A 12,448-nucleotide genomic window follows, 5' to 3' on the forward strand; every position below is an offset into this window, starting at 1 on the left:
TTGACCGTTCACAATACATTGCGTAATTCAAGGCGTGAACGAATTTAGAATCCATTCAGTTGAAACAGTGAGTGAGGTATAACAGAAGTCAAACGTGAAAATCGTGATTTATCTCAAAAATCATGAAAATGTGTGAACAGATCTTAAAAAAAGACAGCACCCCAATACAATTCAAATTCTTTGAATTGTAAAAAGGAGAGCGACTAAATAGTCGCCGTTTGAGAGGCTGACAGCGGATATTAATAAAGTTACTAACCCCCAAATTAATTTGGAGAGCAACTCGGGGCCTTAATAGTTGTTCTGGACAGCAAAACTGTGAAACTCTAATATTCAAACAAATTTTCCGACCTTTTTGGAGTTCATAATTTTGCATTTGGTTTTATCGATTGATTTGACTTTGATTCTTGGGTTGTACAGGTTGCACAAAGGAACCCTAAATTTGAATCCACCGCTGGCAACCACCCCTTCGTCATCTTGATCGATAGAACCATTTTGAGTATTGCGAACCCTCCCCAGATAGAAGCAACTTCTGGACGATTCATAGGGAGCCGAAACATCTTCGAAAGCTGATATGCTTCGCATGAGAGAGTAATGAGCAGCTTGTGGGGAATATTTGTGATAAGCTAATTGAACACTAGTTGCCCATTTCGACATCTCTTTGTCTGTCAGAAGCGCTTTCAAGAACTGACGCTAAAAATGGATCAGTATTAATTTTTCAAAAGTCATTAGAATAGGTTTGATTTTTTTGTGTTAGTAGGTCAATATACCAGAACAAACCGAGTTTTCGCGACATTTAAATAACCCAAAACCTTTAAGGGGGACATCTCTTGACAACAGACAACATAGTGCGTTTAGATAATTTCTCAATTCCCCCTAAAATGAACGCTATTGCCGTATCGTCGTCCTATTGAAAGTTCTGATGAAAATAAAATGCAAACGTAATTGTATTTCTCAAATTCTTGACACTCACACTGTCTCAGGGATCAACTGTTACTATTTTTTGTTTCAAAATTGACTAATTGAATATTTATAGAAACTAACGCATATTCGAGGCTTGCAGTTTTTGAGGAATGATTGGAGGAGAGCCAAATAGAAGCCCTTGTAAGTGACATTTTCACACTCAACTAGTAGAAGCCAACACAACTGATAGCCCATTGATATGTCAAGCAACGCTCGGCTGAACAGAAATTGAGCCAGTTCTGAGTTCAGCGAATTGTCAAACTTCAGCGCCTGAAATAGGACAAAGAATCCTACTTAGTTTTAACGAGCTAAAAAAACTATAAGGCAAAAGCCTTTAATCACAAATGCTGATCACGGATGTTTCAGTTTTTCCAGGCAGCAAAATTTGTTCATTAGGCTGTACAAATTAGTGAGTCATTAGAGGTTGTTATTTACCACTACAACCACTAATAAAACTTAACGTAAAAAATATTACACTTATTTTGACGCACTTTTCATTTAACTTTTAGTAGTGACCGGCCACCACCTGAGTTCAGCTGTTGACACTTGTGAATGAGGCAGAAATTTAAATGGTAATGTAGGTAGGTATTGCATGCTAATAACGTATCACTCGGTTGACCTAAGCACCCGTAGAATGTAGTAACAAATGACGTAACAAGCAAAAATCAGATGAAAAGAAGCAGCAGTCGCCAAGAAAATCCCTATTTCACTTCTCGGCGCGTGATCAAATGGTCGTAAAACATTCGGGTAAAACAAAATTTATCTTAGCAGGGTAGGTCCTGAATTATAAAACCCCAATATCAGAGGTCAATTAGCGATATACCCATTCATAAAGGAAAACAAACAAAACCCTCTCTTTCCTTCAGAAAATTAGCGGTGTTGAAGAAATTAAATCTATCAACAGCATCCTCCACAGCCGTTGACTTTAGATACATAAAAATTAACATTAACCAAGAAATGAGAAAATTGACAAAAAATTGAAAGTGACACTTTATTATTATCAATGTATGTACAATCAAGTTCAATCAATTTAAAAGGCATCAATAAGTAAAATAGAAAGTTCGAAATTTCGGAAAGATGAGTTTAGGCTTCTGTTTTTACAGAGATTTTTCCTTAAAAACCAATTGATTTCTCTTGTTGCTGGGAGCCATTTCAAGCGCCGGGAAGGGCTTCTGCTGGCTCTGCTTGCTTTTACTCTTTTTCTTGGTGTTTTTGGCTAGCCTCGTAGAAGTTAATTAGTTCATCGTTTTTCTATGCGTGGTAAGATATCAATAAATTTTTATCCAAAGTAAAAAAGTCCTTTATTAAGATTAATTATTCAAGAAGTAATAAATATTGAGAGTGGGAATACTAGATAAAAAAAATAAATAATCAAATAAAAGAAAATAAAAGTAGGGCTGCGCTCACGTTGGGGATTGAATTACTGCGCCAGATTTGATCAAAGAATTAGAGGGCTCCACTAGTCGTAAAAAGTGTGATTTTGTTCAAGAAGGCAAGCGTAAAGACGCGTTAAAATAAATTGAAGGTAAGAAAAAAGCAGTTGCAACATTTAGTAACTTGTCTTCAAAGACAAAATTAAAGCGTTTTGAAGAATGAAGTAAAATACAGAAGGAATAATGAGAAGCAGTTATAAGTGCTATGGGAACCTCAACCTTAAAACCACTGAACCAAACCGCGCATAGCACTGTATTATGTCGTTAGTTGTATAACCGTAAATTAATTTTGATAAAGATATCAGTGGAGTGAATGTGAAAAAAATGAACGTTTTCTTGGTTTAAAATGTTGTTAACGATTAAGATTGTTCAGTAGATAAACACTGTGTAACTTGTTGTTGTTTTCCTTGTATTTCTCACAGCTAAGCCCCGAATTTACTAGTTGAGTGGCTGGCTTAGCTGTTCGGTTAGGACGTTGTTTGTCCTACTTTTGCCCCGAATTAACTAAGCAAGCGGTTGGCAATAAGTCATTGGATGATGGTTGTTCTGGATTTTCTACGATATAGGAACTGGTAAAGAACATTAGCAGGACAGATGGTCCAGTGTGCTTTGATAACTGTTTTTCGGAACGTTGTCTCTTTTTCTGGATGAGTTCAAGTATTGATTCGATCTTGTTTTATTTTGCCCGTTTCAGGTACTAATTTGCTAATCTAATCTGAAATCTCTTACTGCAGGTACATTGGCCTCTTCATGGAGTTTTTTGACACTGTACCAGCGGGGTTTCCTCATACAAATTCTTAATGCTTTATTTTGGGTCAGTTGTATGTTGTTGGTAGTTGAATTAGATTGGTCAATCTAGCAGGCATTCTAGTGAATACTGAAGTTTCTCTTGAACTAATCTACAGGAGCGCGACCTGTAGTAAAGGGCAAAATCATCAGCAAATTGAGAAACTTGTGTAGGCATTTCAGGAATGCCGCTGACATAAACCAGGAAGAGTATTGGTGCAATGAAGCTGCCCTGAGGTACTCCAGCTAGTGTTAAAAATGTGCTGGTTTTCGAGTTATTAATTTTCACGAAGACGCTTCTCTGAGAGAGAAAAGAGTAAACCCATTTTATCAGAGGTTTATGCACACCAATTTGTAGCAGTTAGTTTTGAAGTCCTAGTCCCCCTACTGCATCAAACGCTTTTTCAATATCTTGGCAGACAAATCCAACCATTTCGGACCATTGAAATGCTTCTGTTACATGCTGAGTAAGTTTGAGCAAATTATCAGTTGTGCAACGGTTCCTTCTATACGCACTTTGCCTTTCACCGAAGACATCATTGTTTTCACAGTGCGCTAGGACAAAATTCTTTACTGCTGTTTAGGTCGATTGGTTGATAGTTTTCTGCATCTTTTTTGTTAAGCTTTGGTAACATTTTGACTTGTGACTCTTTCCATGTTGTTGGAACATAAGAGTTGTTTATTGAGCTAGTTATCAGGAGACAAAAATATGCTTTGAGGCATTTATGTAACCTTTTCAGGATGTTATAGCTAATTTTATCAAGTCCTGGACTTGATCTTGTTTTGTTCAAAATTTCATCATAATCGTCTACTTTTATAATACAGTAGTTATTTGGTTCAACACTTTCGTATTGGAGAAACGTTTTTGTCTCGTTTTCAACTTTCTCGAAGTGCTCATTTAGATCCAAGTTTTCGTATATATGATCTTTCATTGTAGCCTGTAGAAGAGTTTTGAATATTTCGCACTTCTCAATGTCTGTTTTTGCTCTGATTTGTTTGTAAGAGACTTCAACACTTTGTTCAGTTTCGTTTGGTTTTTTTGAAGCACCACATAAGGCTTTAACTGCTCTCCAAAAGCTTTTGCTCCTCTTATTTTGAGCACTTGCTATCAATTTTTGATTGTTTGATTTTTTGCTGATCTTTTCATTGACCTCTTTATTTCTTTTTGGAGGAAATTTATTTCCTTTTTCAGGAATTTGAACTGTTCTCCGTTTGTTCTTTTCAGCTCTCTTCTCTTTTTGTTCTTTTCACGAATAAGTTTGGTAGTTTCATATCCAAAGGAAAACCTCTTTTATAGGATATACGACTTCTGTAGCGAGGATTGAGTGATCTGTAAAAGTAATTCATTTAGGTGATTTAGTTCTTCTGCTTTTGGATAGACTGGTGGATAGAGCACAGAGTTTTCATATTTTTGTCTGACAATCTGGTTGAATTTTTTGACGTTGATTTTTGCCTTCAAATCGGATCTGCTCTGAGTTACTATATTCAAGGTAGTAATGGTTGAGCTTTGGTCACTACCAAAGTCATCGCAAACTAAAAATGAGTAAAATTTGAAGATTAATTGATCAGCGAAATGTAGATCAAGCATATTTCGACATTCTCCTTGATATGATTGATGTGTGATAACCGTTAATTAAACGCTTGAAAGTTCCAGATTCAATGGCTTCAATTATTTTATCACCGTTCTCAGTGTTATATGTGCAATTCAGCTCCTGATGTGGAGCGTTGAAATCTCCACAGTTTTTCATATCAGTTTCAAAATTTTCTGATAGATTCAAATCGCGACCTGCTGAGTTGTAAAGATCTATAACCCAGAGATGACCTAGAACAGGTACTTCAAAGCATGCTTTTATTTTTTCGAAAACTTTTCCTCGATCGTTTCTAACAAACTTCTCTGGTTTAGCTTCTATTATTGTCGTTCCCTTCTTCGCTAAAATCATTGAGCCATGTGACTTACTTTCTCTCGTTTCTATAACTACGAAATAACCATTGGATAAATTTTAATTTTGCCAGCACTTGAATTCATTCAGGCACACAGTATCAATATATTTTTCCTTCAGAAATACGAATGGTTCTGATATTTTAGTGGATAAGCCTCGGCAAATCCGTTGCATAATTTTAATTTTATCCATGTTGGCTGAATTGATGGCTGTTTGTTGAAATTTGTTGCGTAGGAACATTCGTGAAATTTTGTTAGCATTTTTGGTGCTGTCATGAACTTTTTGTCCTTCTAATTTATCCAAAAATTCTGCTTGCACTAATACTGACAACACTGATTATATCACTGTAAGACATTGTATTGAAGGTTGAACGGATTTTGCTGAGTACTTCAGCAACCAGAACACTTATGTTTACCGTTGTAACAGTTGTGTTTGGTTGTAACATTTCGGTTTATCTTTTTGCCACTGCTGAGTACTTGATATCTTGTTTTCTCTTTGTCGCTTCAACAACTGCGTTTTGAGAGGAGCATCATTTGCACACAGATGCGTGCGATCCACCACAATTTGCACACTTGGCTTTTTTTTGGTTCGGCGCATTGTTTTACTGTGTGCTGGCCTGAGCATCGCAGGCAACGCTGCTCGTTTTTACACTCAATGGCGGAGTGTTCATATTTCTGACACTTGAAGCATTGTTTAACATGTGGCGGCTCTTTGCTTGGTTCACATCTGTAGATCAGCCAACCAATCTTTACACCGTCCTTTTGTGCTGCTAAAACATGATTTGTTGAATCTGTTATTACTCTGATAAGCTTTGTAGGTTTGCCACTTGCTCGGCTTATAATCATTGACAATTTTACTACATTCATTCAGTTATTCCTTAAGAGTTCCTCTTTTATTTCATTTTCTTGGATGCTGTGGTGCACATTGACTATAACAAAGCTTGGTTTGGACTTGGCTTTTGGCAGTGTATTTCTTGTGTTCACGTTAGCGTTTAGGAATACTTGTTGCAGCTTTGTACTTGACATGAGACTATCTCTGGAGGCTTTGTTTTCCGGTTGGATAAAGAAATCGTATCTGTCTGGCAATTCTCTAATTCGTTGTATTTTCAGTTGTGGGAATTTTGTCTTCATAGCTCGGGCAAATTGCACTTGAGTTGGTCTCGGATTGATTGTTTTAACTGTTGGTCTAACTGGCTCTTAAATCGAATTCTTCTCGTTTAGGTTTCGAAAACGCTTACGTTTGTTTTGAACTTGAATAAAATCTTGTTCATCCTGTGAAGTAGCATCAGCGGTTGCTCTTGCTTCAGATAGGAGAGCACTCAGTTGGCTCATTTTGGCCAGGGCCCCACTGCGGGCTATTGCTTAGCAGAACGACGAGGATATGGATTTGAAACAACTTTTAAAGCGTGAAGACTAAGTGAAAAAAAGCCATTTAAACAGTCAGGATTTTAAATCTTAAGCAACTTTTAGTGAAAAATCCCTTTTTATAAAAGACTCACTCCCAAAGGACGTTCCTACACAAAGTGGAGTACTTGCTTGTGGCTTTCCTATCACACTTTGAAGTACTGATCCGAAAGTGACATTATTAGCGGTTTAATCATCATGGACATCAATTAGGCTAAACAAAAAACTTCAATCGACAAAAAATTGAAAGTGACCCTTGTAAATGAGAGCATTATTTAAATCACGCAAAATGAAAAATTCAAGGGCGAAAAAATCACTCAAAAAGTCTCAAAACGCACAAGCGAAAATTTTGCATAAAAAAGACCGACACGCTTACAATAATTGCTTCAAACTTCGTTCGAGAGCAATAAGAAACCATAGCTCTACGCTGAACAACTAAGTTAAATCACTTCTGTCTAAAAAGAAGGCCAAAGGAAACTGCGATCTAGAAAGCTAAAAGGCAAGAAAGCAAAAACAACAACTAACACCCGCCAACTTCTAAATATTCATTATTATTTTATGAAAACAAATGTTGCGTCAAAGTGAAAAAGCAATTCGATGCCCATTGAAGGATTCCAACCATTGAAGCTATGCATCATTACAACATATGAATTCGTGAAAAATATTAATACAAACAGGGAAAAAGTACGTCAAGTTTCGTACGCTAGAAGTTTTCTCAAAAATCGAAAACTTGTTCAGACAACAAATTCTCCTTTCACTTTATAAGCAAATTAAAAACTTTAATGTCCTAAAATTACTCGTTTGTTGCTCCTTTTGCAGCATGAGCGTCGCTATATTCACACCGCCAATTCGACTCCTCATTGTCAATAATAATCAAAGAAGGTCAGAACATATCTTCAAAAGGAGACAGCACCCCAATAGAACATAAATATTTTATTCAATACAAACAGCGTGTTACACCAAATTATTATTTTATGAAAACAAAAGTTGCGTCAAGTGAAAAAGCAATTCGATGCCCATTGAAGGATTCCAACCATTGAAGCTATGCATCATTACAACATATGAATTCGTGAAAAATATTAATACAAACAGGGAAAAAGTACGTCTCATTGTCAATAATAATCAAAGAAGGTCAGAACATATCTTTAAAAGGAGACAGCACCCCAATAGAACATAAATATTTTATTCAATATAAACAGCGTGTTACACCAAATTATTATTTTATGAAAACAAAAGTTGCGTCAAGTGAAAAAGCAATTCGATGCCCATTGAAGGATTCCAACCATTGAAGCTATGCATCATTACAACATATGAATTCGTGAAAAATATTAATACAAACAGGGAAAAAGTACGTCTCATTGTCAATAATAATCAAAGAAGGTCAGAACATATCTTTAAAAGGAGACAGCACCCCAATAGAACATAAATATTTTATTCAATATAAACAGCGTGTTACACCAAATTGCTACTGATAGAAGTGTGAATGCAACTTTAAAGAAGACAAAGATGATAAAATTGATAAAGATTGGAAGAAAGTGTTGTTTGTTCAGCAGAAGGTCGCCTTAGGAAATTATACATCGATGAAGAGAAAAACTTAAAAACATAACCCACCTATGTCGAGGTAATTCTCGTGGTGGTAATTCTCGAATTTCAGCTTATAAATCCGACAAAGACGGGAAAAAATGAATCAGACCAGTTTTCGTAGAAGTTAAATTTCATACTTTTTGTTGAGCAGGAAGCCCATTGGTGTTAATTATATCCGATCTAGACAAGCATCTCAGTTATGCTATAATTGCTTATTGGTATTAAAAAGCATCTACATTATGGATATCAATGATTTATATGCTGATATGCAAAATGAAAAACTGAAATGAAAAATGATGTTTCAAAAATCTATTTTAATTTCTTCCATGTTCGAAATCTTTCACAATGTCATTCAACTTTTTCACGCTGTTCAATAATCAAAACAAAATAGCTCAGAAATAGCTTATTAATCCAATAACTGATACGTTAACAGCTTATATTGATAATAAGCAGAGATAATATGACTTAAATGGAACTAATGGAAAAAGAGCTGTCAAAGAATAATATAATCGAGAACAATAAAGATTTCGTTGGAAATAAACGAATTAAAAAACAATTATTCTAATAACAGCCCCACTATCGCTGCACGGCTATTAAAAACATACCCGGCAGATTGCCGGAAAATAGCCGCCGTTGATTCCAATAAGCATGAATGGGATTGAAGGAACAGAAGATATTGAACAAAAAAGAATTTTGTACAAAAACATTTTTTAAGTAGGATTTATTTTGATGGCATTTCGTAGTTGAACATACTTCTGTTTCGTAGAGAGAGGCTACAAGGGCTATTATCAATACCAATAAGCATTACAGATGGTAACTAAGACTTATAGGAACGACAATCAAATAGCAGGCATCTAAAATTGGGCTGTATGGGTTTATCCCGTTTCTATTTGTGACTTCATTTTTTTATAATGACTCTTTTCATTTGAATTGCTTTGCTGAGCAACTGATGTTCAAAATCACTTTTCGCAGAATGGGAGAAGAGAGAAACTAGCATAGAGAAGTCAAAAAGATTTCACGCCAAATAATGAAAAAGCGGCAAAAAGGGGTAAAGCGAAAAATTTTTTTGTTCGACGAAGTAAAAAAACATAGCAGGACAAGTCCTGACGCAAAATTCAAAAAACTGCATTGAATAAACAGAAACTAGACCTAGAACGGACTATGGATGGATTGGGAAAACCGTTTAGAAAAAAATCCTATCCAAAAAACAGAAAAAACAGTAAAAATCAAAGTGAAATTGCCGTATGTGAACAATAAACCCCTTGCGAGAAAGCGAATTTTTGTTCAAACACAATGTAATCTCACTCTACTTTGAATTTTCAGCGAAAAAATTTCACGCACTAAAACCACTCGCTTATTCGCTCCACTTCCTGTTTCGGCGTGACCAAAATCACTACTCCAATTTGACTTCAAAATTCATGAAAATGTGTGAACAGATCTAAAAAACATAGCCGGAAGAATTCCGGAAACGACTCGAAGAAGAAAATTGCCCATACTTATGAGTAAAAAACTATTGTGAACCCTGAACCTCCACAAATGACATAAAAAATTTGAGGAATAGAAACGGCATTCAAAAACCAAAAACAAATTAAAAAAAAACTAGGAAAAACTTGATGACTTTTATTAATAGTACAAGGAAACGTAAAGCCGAACAAAGTACCTTTGCAATTAGAGTAATGAAAAACTCGCAAAACAATGGGCAACTCATAATAGGCTAAGAAACTTTTCTAAGATTAAAAAAAGCAAAAATCTGCAATAAAAAATAAGAAAAATGGTTTAAAATTTCTCAATTTTTCTGTAAATTTTCCTTAGAAAAAAACGATTTACACCAATAAAACTTTGGCCAATTGGTATTTGAGTATTCTATAAGTAACCAGCTTCGATTCAAATCCCACTTAAAGCATTAAAAAAAACAGGCAAAAAATCATTAAATTTCGTCTAAAAATCAGCAAAACTGATCAAAAACCTCCAAATTAGCATTAAACTCAAAAATTAACCACTTGAAACCTTCAATTCCCATCGAAACAAACCTAAAACTAATACAATATCATAATCAAACCTCATAACCATCAAAAGTTGCAAAAAAACTGGTTTTAAAAGCCGCACGTGAAAAAAAAATTTCACACATTAATTTCTCGCTGTCTCAAAAACAGCGGTATGAACAAAAATCAATCTCTTTTCTCTCCGCTCTTCACTTTTGTTCGGCACCAAAATCACTCCAATTTTTTTTCATGCGCTTCATTTCCCGCTTCAAAAATCACTCCAATAAAATTGATTTAAAACAAGGACTTCTCCAATACTCCTCTTCGAGTCGTAAAAAAAGACAGCGCCCCAATACAATTCAAATTCTTTGAATTGTAAAAAAAATAGGAGCGCTATAATAGCCGGCTGAGATGATGAGGGCGGCTATTAATCAAAACGTCAAGACAACAAACATAAGCGGCTGACTTAAGGCAAACTGCTCTGAAACAACTAGCAATGGCTTGGCGTTGGTAGTCGGTAGCTTAAACTAAGAGAGCCTATCTTCTGTTTGAGAGGACAAGAAAGTGTGATTTGGGGCAAAAAAGAAGGTGGACGGGTATAAATGTGAAGAGGTATCCAAGCTATCAGATTGCCTCTACATCGTGAGTTTACGCGTACACAGCGTTCATGATTGAGGGGCAGAATGGTGGGATGGAGTGGCGAGGTTCGAAACCTCTCACCATGATTTTTGTCTACTTTGCTTTGGCGAACCGCGCACTTAGAGACTAGTAAGGCCGTAAGAGGACTGATGAGGAACTTAAAACCCTTTCACTTTACTAGTTTATCCCGCTTCATGACAAAAATTCACAAAATTTGTTGATCAGACGAAAATTCGCCAGTACTTAAAGACAAATATCGCGTAAAAAGACAAACATTACTTATAAAATTGATAAAAAGTTCATTTGAGAGCAATTATAAATTAAAGCAAAAACCAAAAAGAAGACGAGAGACAAGGGAAGTGGCGGCACGTAGTTACTAGGAATACGGGTATGCGTGAGGGTTTGGGAGGTACTAGTAAATTGGTACACAGAGCTTGAGAGCGAGTGTCGAGGAAAACAAACTTCTCAAAACGCATTTTAATTATGGATAATACCAGCAGTTACCAACTACTGAACATTAGAAGCAAATTAGGCGTCCTGCAAACATTATTTCATGCCATTCAAAAACAGAAGTCATGCTCAAAAATATAAGTCAAAGTGCACGTTGCGTAAAAAATGCTTCAATTAAAAACTAAAGAAAGTGCTACATACTTTGCTAGACAGCTGTTTATAGGCTTTAATTATTCAAACTGGTGTCAGATTTTTTGTTGAAAACCCTATTACATGGTTGGAAAACATCTTTGGATAATACAATATCTTTATACACATACTTGCACTAGAGGTGACATCAAGGGCCGCAACATTTCATCGTCCACATTTTCTAAGCAGATAACAGCAAAAGCTCTCACTGCTTGGCTGCTGAACTTGTACGTGAGCAACTTCAATCCAATCCAAAGAGGCGGATCGGGTTTCGTCAAATCACAACCCTCCTCTTTATGTGACTTGAAACAATCCAAGTCGCTTTCCAATTGGTCCACAAATAGTTTGTTGGACCAATCAAGTTGCTCCAGTTCTTCGAAGCATTTGAGGTAGTTGCGTTTTTGAAGGTTGGCAGAGAAACTCCAGGAGGGCGAGTTGGCTATGAATTTGATCTCAGGGGCTCTAAAGGCATCATCAAAATTCATACATTAGTAGTACCAAGATTGCATCGGCTTAGGTTTCAATGCAGTTTAGTATTAAGAGGGATTTCCGCTATATGTGAGATAAAGTTCACTTGTCTACATAGTTTGCTTGAGTTAAATTAAGAGAGAGCAAGGAAAAATCATCTAGTATCGTCTAACGAATGGTTCTCAGACGATTGAGAGGGGTAGGGTAGCATTTAGTACACGCTACCCAGAGCGCTTGAGCTTAGGAGAACATAGCCCACTACGAGCGGTTGGCTTCGGTAGTAGTCAGCTGGGGTTTACGGATCCTAGCATTAAAGGGGTGAGCGCGGAGAAGGTGGATGGAGGAGGACGAGGAGGAGTAGGAGGATGAGGATGAGGGCTCTTCGATGGTTTTGGACCCGGCACGTGGGGAAGAGTGCGGAGTGCAAAAGCATGAGCAAACACCAAAACCAGGGGGGTTCTGGGTCCGACAGTGCGTTTAGCTTAGGCTACACTGTTGGACGAAATACTTCCTGTACCAATACTTGGAGAGTAGCCGGCTTCAAGTTTAACAATCAGGCGATTAACCCCCGGCAAACGGGAAGACGGTGGCGTGAAAGACGCGAGCTCCAATCA

At 36.5% G+C, this 12,448-nt stretch overlaps 1 protein-coding gene across 4 annotated transcripts in view; it reads right to left on the reverse strand.

Moving 5' to 3' along the window:
* LOC142341675 (uncharacterized) overlaps window positions 1-12,448 on the reverse strand; it is a 295,913-nt gene that overhangs the window by 81,945 nt on the left and 201,520 nt on the right. For all 4 annotated transcript variants that reach the window (XM_075392816.1, XM_075392817.1, XM_075392818.1 and 1 more), the window contains 3 exons: window positions 11,498-11,828; window positions 1,042-1,230; window positions 349-690 (listed from right to left, as the gene is read on the reverse strand). In XM_075392816.1, the coding sequence (XP_075248931.1) occupies window positions 349-690; window positions 1,042-1,230; window positions 11,498-11,828 (862 nt within the window). The remainder of the gene's footprint in view (window positions 1-348; window positions 691-1,041; window positions 1,231-11,497; window positions 11,829-12,448) is intronic.

The sequence above is a fragment of the Convolutriloba macropyga genome, chromosome 6 (genome assembly GCF_964194025.1).
Source record: "Convolutriloba macropyga chromosome 6, txConMacr16.3, whole genome shotgun sequence".
NCBI classification, from domain to species: Eukaryota; Metazoa; Xenacoelomorpha; order Acoela; family Convolutidae; genus Convolutriloba; species Convolutriloba macropyga.